Source organism: Haliotis cracherodii, unplaced genomic scaffold (assembly GCF_022045235.1).
Source record: "Haliotis cracherodii isolate W230 unplaced genomic scaffold, xgHalCrac1.p SCAF_7, whole genome shotgun sequence".
NCBI lineage: Eukaryota > Metazoa > Mollusca > Gastropoda > Lepetellida > Haliotidae > Haliotis > Haliotis cracherodii.
The window spans coordinates 32,051,819-32,059,603 of record NW_027266330.1 but is presented as its reverse complement, the minus strand read 5'-3'; the positions used below and the strand labels follow the sequence as shown (position 1 = coordinate 32,059,603).

The 7,785-nt window shown below is 37.9% G+C and overlaps 1 protein-coding gene across 1 annotated transcript in view; it reads right to left on the bottom strand.

Moving 5' to 3' along the window:
* Positions 1 to 1,537: 1,537 nt before the first annotated feature.
* LOC139447246 (dedicator of cytokinesis protein 9-like) overlaps positions 1,538 to 7,785 on the bottom strand; it is a 188,645-nt gene continuing 182,397 nt past the window's right edge. Inside the window, exon 56 of the mRNA XM_071228512.1 lies at positions 1,538 to 7,337. Within this exon, the coding sequence (XP_071084613.1) occupies positions 7,257 to 7,337 (81 nt within the window). The 3' untranslated portion in view covers positions 1,538 to 7,256. The remainder of the gene's footprint in view (positions 7,338 to 7,785) is intronic.

Here is a 7,785-nt window from a genome sequence, read left to right as displayed (position 1 = left end):
CTGGAACTTCCACTCATCGGTCATTGGGGTAGCATGCATATCTCGAAGCCATATCTGATATATAGTTTGTTATACAGTTTGATAAGATCGTGTTTTTAGGCTCCTTGACTTGGTTGATGCATGTCATCATTTCCCAATTGTGTAGATAGATGCTCATGATGTCATGGGCCTGACCACAAGCATATGAGTTTACTGGGGATTCCACTATGGATTCAACTCACTCAGGATTCCACCCACACTCGATTCCATCCAATCAGGATTCCACTAAGGATTCAACTCGGGATTCCTAAAAGGATTCCATCCATTCTGGATTTTACTAAGTATTCCATCCACTATGAATTCCTAAAAGGATTCCATTCACTCAGGATACCACTAATGATTCCATCCACTCAGGATTCCTGAAAAAATTCCATCCACTCATGATTCCTAAACAATACTATCCACTCAGGATTCCTAAGAGGATTCCATCAACTCAGCATGCCACTCAGGATTCCATCCACTCAGGATTCCTCAAAAATTCTATCCACTCAGGATTCCTAAGAGGATTCCATCAACTCAGCATGCCACTCAGGATTCCATCAACTCGGCATGCCACTCAGGATTCCATCCACTCAGGATTCCTAAAAAAACATCAACTCAGGATTCCACTAAGGATTTAATTCATTCGTGATTCCACTCACTCAGGATTCCACTAAGGATTCCACCAATGAATTTGAAGGAACATGAATTCCACACATTGTTCCAAATTCACAAACCATGGACTAACTTCTTACACCTCTCCACTAAGGCATTCATGCTATCAACCACTGATCTGACTGGCAAAAACTGGATATGAAGCAATGTACAACATAGACAAAATTTATGGATAACAACTTCATTAATTACTGTAAAGGCGAAGTTTCGGTAAAGATCCTTATACAGTTGTCAAGCTAGACTTGCTTGACAGTTTTGCATGACAACAGTATAAGGATCTATAGCAAACGTCACTTTTACAGTAACTAAAGAAGTTGTTATCCTTAAATTGTGTCTGCATTGTCATCCCTCAACTTCTCAGTAATGCCTATCAAACAACTGAAGCAATGTAATAAATCATGCTTACCGTAAAAGGCGACTATGCTTGGCGTAAAAGGCAACTAACAGGATCGGGTGGTCAGACTCGCTGACTTGGTTGATGCATGTCATCGATCCCAATTGCGTGGATCGATGCTCATGATGTCAATCACTGGATTGTCTGGTCCAGACTGGATTATTTCTCAGAACGCTGACATATAGCTGGAATATTGCTGAGTGCGGCGTTAAACAACAAACCAACCGACTTGCTATAAACAGGGGCAGGTGGGCGGGGATGCTAGTGGGAAAGCGTTCCCTCGTCACGCTGAAGACCCGGATTCGATTCCCGACATGGGTACAATGTGTGAAGCCCATTTCTAGTGTCCCCCGCCGTAATATTGCTGGAATATTGCAAAAAGCGGCATAAAACAATACTCACTCACTCACTCACTTGCTATAAATAACAACAGTTATAGATATTGTTGGTTTATTTGCAGATCTGTCATAAGCAACGCTAAATATAAACACTGTAAATATAAACAGTTGGAGATGTTGAGGTCAAGCGAAGGCGACACAGAATGTACATACAGAGCAGGAAGGGCGAACATACACGCAGCTGGGTTAGTTCACAGGGCAGAAGTTGGGTCAGTAATTAAATCAGTCTTAAATTCACATTTTCATAAGGATCCAGATATACTCAACCCCACTGACTTTGAAAAACTGTACAGTGAAGCACTGTTAATCAGACGGTACTGTTCTAAGTGAAATTGTCCAGGGTAAGAAATTTCTGGATTATCGAATCAAGGATACTGAGTTATGTCCCTTTATACAGATTGCCCAAATTCCCAATGGTCATTGTGAGGGTTTCCAGATTAACAGGGTCTGGATCAACAGTGTTTAATTTCATAAGTCATCTTACAAACTTCATATAGATCACTTGCGTTAATGAAGTTTCCTATTTGCAATGCTACCATATTTTGTGAATGTTTCTACAGTAAAAAGGTCCAATTAATTAAAGATTTCACAGTCTTCTAGATTCTTTTCACATTTTATGATCTATGTTATTCATAAAGTCATGGCAATATGTTAAAGAAGTAAAAATAACAAATGCTTTTTCATGTAAAATGTAACAAATGTTAACAAAATATTGATAATTCACCAAAAAAACAGGAAATGACCTTTGTGGGGTCACAGCTATCCCACAATGCTCTAGATACTACTTTTGTTAAAATGTATTTATGTTAGAAATCAGATGTTTTCCGTTTGTTTTGTGAAAGTTTTAGAAAAAATGCCACATATTTTGAACACTTTCAACATGACACACTATAACAATAAAATGTCTAAATAAATACAAGTCATCATTCAGTAAATCTCATATCATATCATAATAAATGATGTCAATCAATCAGGCAACCATTTATCCAATCATTTGAAGATACAGCTGTAAGCTGATAAAAAGATCAGCTGTATACAAAAACATAACACGCAAACTGTTAGTAACACTAAGACTGACTTCAAAACCTCTGAACACTTTACAAAAATATTTAACAATAATTACACATAAAATTAAATGTACATTTAAAAGGGAAACTTTAGTTACAAGTTCTAAAGCATGAAACTAGCGTTTTGTACATGTGTATGAGAATGGGATGTGACAGCGTGTTAGAGACAATACGATTACAACACTTGGTGAGGGGAACTAATCCATTGCTTGTCTTTTTAAACTTAGTCAAATGAAGCTGCAGTTTCGTATCATATACCTCAGTTATAAAATAAACAGTTCCATTTTTGACTTTCACACAATGAATCTGAATATGACCGTCAATGTTTTTATCATCTGTTTCATCCTCGTCAACTCTTTAGAACATCTCATAATGTCGCTTTCTTCAAAATGACAGGAGTGGGTGAGGTTTAACACTGCTTTAAACAGTATTCCAGTCATGTCACGGCGTGTCAGCTTCATGTGGGACGAAAGCCCGAAGTGATGCAAGTCTTAGACGTTTACCACTATGGTGAAACCCATGAGCATGGGTATGGTGCTGACAAACCTAGAAACATAATTGGAGCAAACCGGGAATCGAACCCACGACAATAAATTCCTGGCGTCCCAAAGGGACGTAACTCTGCATAGCGAATTGCATTGCCCTGGGCAACTGGGCAACACATGCCCGCACAAAATGACAGGACGACTGTCTAGTATCAGAAGCCTCAACACTTTGTTAGACAAGAACTATTGCAGCAAACCCTGGTGATCTGTCCAAGCTGTATTGAGGATAAAAGCCGTAAAATATGCTCTTACTTTACAAGCCAAATATCAAAAGACAATGAAATAGGATATACACTCAATCACTCGATAAGCCTTGTTTAACAAACATCAATCTCATTAAAATCAGATCTTAGTTTTCGCTACCGCTAAACAAAGATCTGAGGACAACCCATAACAGGTCACGTCAGAACGACTTTTCGCGAACTTTGACCGACCAATGAAATGACTGACAAGAAATCGACATTAGCCAATCAGAAGGCAGCTTTCTCAAGCTTTACGAAACAAGTTTCAAACTGGCGGCTACGCTTCGAAACATATTTTGACGTATTCTCGATTAAAAAAATTAAAACGGATAAAAAGAACATTCTGGAATGGTTTATAGATGGCCTAGATTGTATGCATATAATAGAAAAAACAACATAACTGTTGTTCTGAATAACCTCTGTTAAATTTTTCGAGGTTGCATGATCAGAAAACACATTCCGTCCGTCACTTCCATGATCTGGTAAACGACGTTCTGATTGGTTGGATGAAAGGTCGTTTTGACGTGACCCGTAATGGGATGTCCTCAGATCTTTGTTTAGCGATAGCAGAATTAACATTTGATTTTAATGAGATTGAACAAACATGTGATACTTTTCGTAAGTAAAAACAAATATAATATTCCCCAGTGTGTGTTTAAGTGAGTGAGTTGAGTTTTAAACAGTATTTCAGTTATATGATGTTACGTCCACTCAATGTGGGGACTGCCTGAAGTGATGCAGGTCTTACGATTGGTATTGCTCTGACAAATCAAAAATAATAATCAGGAGACGTCTGGAATTCCAACGAACAGCAGATCCTGGCATGGCTAAGGGATGTAACTCTGCACTATGTAACTATTTCACCTTTATCAAAAGGACCATTTGACAACAGAATGTTTTCCAATTGAGCTAAGCATGTGATAACACGAGATGAGATAAAACACATATAAAAACTCATTGAAACCATCTACACTGAAACTGATCATTGCATCAGGCTAACAGTAATAAATAAACATTTAGTTGACATTTCCAGCTTAGTGTACAAGTAGATTAGCACCTTTATTGTATCAAAAACATGGTAAACAGACAAACACAATACACACATGTATGAATGAGATACCTCTACAGGGATGGAGGCGAGTTTTGAGGATGAGCTGTGTTAGGAGGTTATTTACACCATTATAAGTTGATTCATATTAGTTAATGAACCATGACTCGACCGCTAGTTGGTTGATAATCTGTTAACAACTGGGCCGTCTTGTTTGTTTGTTGTTTAACGCCGCACTCAGCAATATTCCAGCTATATGACAGCGGTCTGTAAACAATCACGTCTGGAACAGACATTCCAGTGATTGACATCATGAGCATAAACCCACGCAATTGGGATACGATGACTTGCATCAACAAAGTCCGCGAGCATGACCACCCGATCCTGTTAGTCGCCTCTTACGGCAAGCATAGTCAGTCGTCTTTTACAGCAAGCATGGGTTGCTGAAGACCTATTCTAACCCGGATCTTCACAGTGGGGCCGCCTTGTGCACCTGCTACTTTATGTCTTATGATGTCTAGCAATTTTACAGTTGATGACTACCCAAGTAGAAATGATCTCCCACTTTCACAAATTACAAGGTCTGGAAATTGGCTACATACTGTGGAACATAATCTCTCTTTAAGTTTGTTTTGTTTTGTTTTGTTTTGTTTTGTGTGTTTGTTTGTTTGTTGTTTATCGTCACACTCAGCAATATTCCAGCTATATCCCAGATGACAGTCTGTAGAGTGATTGACATCATGAGCATCGATCTACACAACTGGCCTTCAATGACATGCATCAACCAAGTCAGCGAGCCTGACCACCCGACCCCATTGGTCGCCTCTTATGACAAGCTTGGGTTGCTGAAGACCAATTCTAACCCAGATCTTCATTCGGGTCCCTTTAAGTACAGTCATCAGGTTAAGATACAGTTAGCTGTGATTTATTATTCGAGGAACACATTGTTTTTACTTGAATCAGTCAAGTGCGGAAGATTTTTAGCATAACTGAAGAATCAAATAAATTATCTAAAAACTTATGTCTGGACCATAAAATGAGTAACAAATTAACAGAATTGTGAATCAAAATTCCCAATCCAAACTGATGATGAGGAATACAGTTGACTTAAACATATTTGAGCTCGAGCATCACACTCACAGTAAAAAGAAGCTGATACAGTAAAAGATCCTTGAGTCTACTTAAAACACTGAGCCTCCTAAACAAACGGATTGAAACAAAAGTCATTCAGATACATGAATACCTACAATCATATACAAATATGACTTTTCCCACAAATAAGGTCCATTTCTTTGCATACAGTTAGTCAAGTGCACATTTATTCCCCCAAACAGTATATTGCTAAAGGGTGACTATATTAAACATGCTATATCTCTGTTGTCATGGCGACAACAGCAGCAGGCCATGTAAACAGAATTGTCATGTTATCTGTTTAAAAATATTCAATAAGCATATGTAAAATAGATATTGATAAATCCGCAGTATGACATTAGTTTACATATTTAGGTGAGTGGTTCATGAATTCCAAAAAACATTTTCATTGAGTCATTGGTCAACATGTGTAACATTAAGTAGGATTGAGATTATCTTCGTCCCACCCAGGTCCCCACAGACAAAAGTGATATGTGCGTTCCCATCTTTCTTTGCTTGGAGTCATTGGTCAACATGTGTAACATTAAGTAGGATTGAGATGATCTTCGTCCCACCCAGGTACCCACAGACAAAAGTGATATGTGCGTTCCCGTCTTACTTTGCTTGGTGAACTTCACCTTTCACAGTTCTAACACACATGACATCACCTGACAGTTAATGTTCTCAGATGCCTCGAACAGTTTGTCTAAAAAGAAATTAAAGAAACTGCTCTTCGCCTCATATTCTAAAACATATATTGGATCAATTTTAATAATTATTTTGTGTGTGGCCGAATGAACTCCATTCTGATCGCTCAGTAGTTGTATTTAATTCACATTTTTTCATATATGCTATCATAGATACAACAACTTGAAAGGACCCTGGGAGAATTTTTTGGGTATATTGAATATTAACTTATCTGTGCAATGATTATCTGTGTCCAATAGCTAATGGTTACCGGGTACAACTTTTATATGCAATGAATTAACAGATAGTTAAAACTGTACATGACAAGTTTCTGACTGTCTGCCATTTAGGGTAAACATTGGACTACATACGGCTGAATTAGGTATAACAAGATCTCGGAAACATGTTAGCTGCTGGAATATTGTTATTATTCTTGCTAAAACATTCCAGGAAATTTATAGATACATGAAATAGCTTCATATTTTAACTCTACATATCATAAAATGCGATCAGCTCAGGCTTACATTTACACCTGTCCTTATAATGTTGTGGGAGATCTTTCATCTTCACTGCTGGTGGACTGGAGAATAAGTGACAAGAGTTGTCTCCCCTGGACTGTGAGTTGATGGCCTTCTTGTATGGTTTTGGTTTACCTGAAGGCACCCTAGTTCTACTGAATCTTGTTCACTCCCATCATAGCATCTCTTCCCCATCTTGACCAGGTATGGCCTCACCAATGGCTACATTGATATCACCAACTTCTTCACTGAAACTGATCTGACTTAGATACTTCCGCCTTTGAACAAAACGACTTTCTATCCAAGCAAACTGTTGTACTTCATCGTTAGCAAAAGTCAGCAAGAAGAACTCTTCCTTGCTACTACCTTAGTTCCATGGAGAAACAGTGAAGGTTCTAATGTTAACTTAGAGTTATCTCCCTTGATCAAGAGTAAATTCTCTTGATGTAGAGTTACCTCCCTTAATGGAGAGTTAACTCCCTTGCTGGCCAGCAGCAAGGCAGTGGTTGTAGTTCCTGTGTGAGGTGTGATAATCAGGCATTACTTGACCCAGAGTTGGGGAAGAATGTCAATGAGAGCCTGGCGTTGGAGTTACGGGTGTCTGCCATTGCCATCTGAAACACACAGACAGAGTTGAGCTTGAGTACACTGTGTCATATTGTATTTCATCATACAGATCATATTGGAAGACAGGGAAGGTGTTTGTATAACTTAAAACCCCAAACAAAAGAATATATGAAAATACATTTAAAAAGCAACAAAAAAGATGTTGCACACTTGCTATTTGCTTAAACAAAATACTCAGTCTATTTTCAAAAGAAAAGAAAAATATGTATGTTAATTTCAAATAATTCCATATATTTATTTACATGAACTGAAAAACATATGAACAAGAGCACACATCTTATTTTTGATGTCATAATTGTACAAACTGCCTGAATTGCACTCTAAAATTTGCTAAAAATGTACACAAGGAGAACAATTACATTTAAAATGAAAATCAATACCTTCAAAGTGTACAACTGTACATTTCAAATGTTAGAAATATTACTCTTGAAAAGA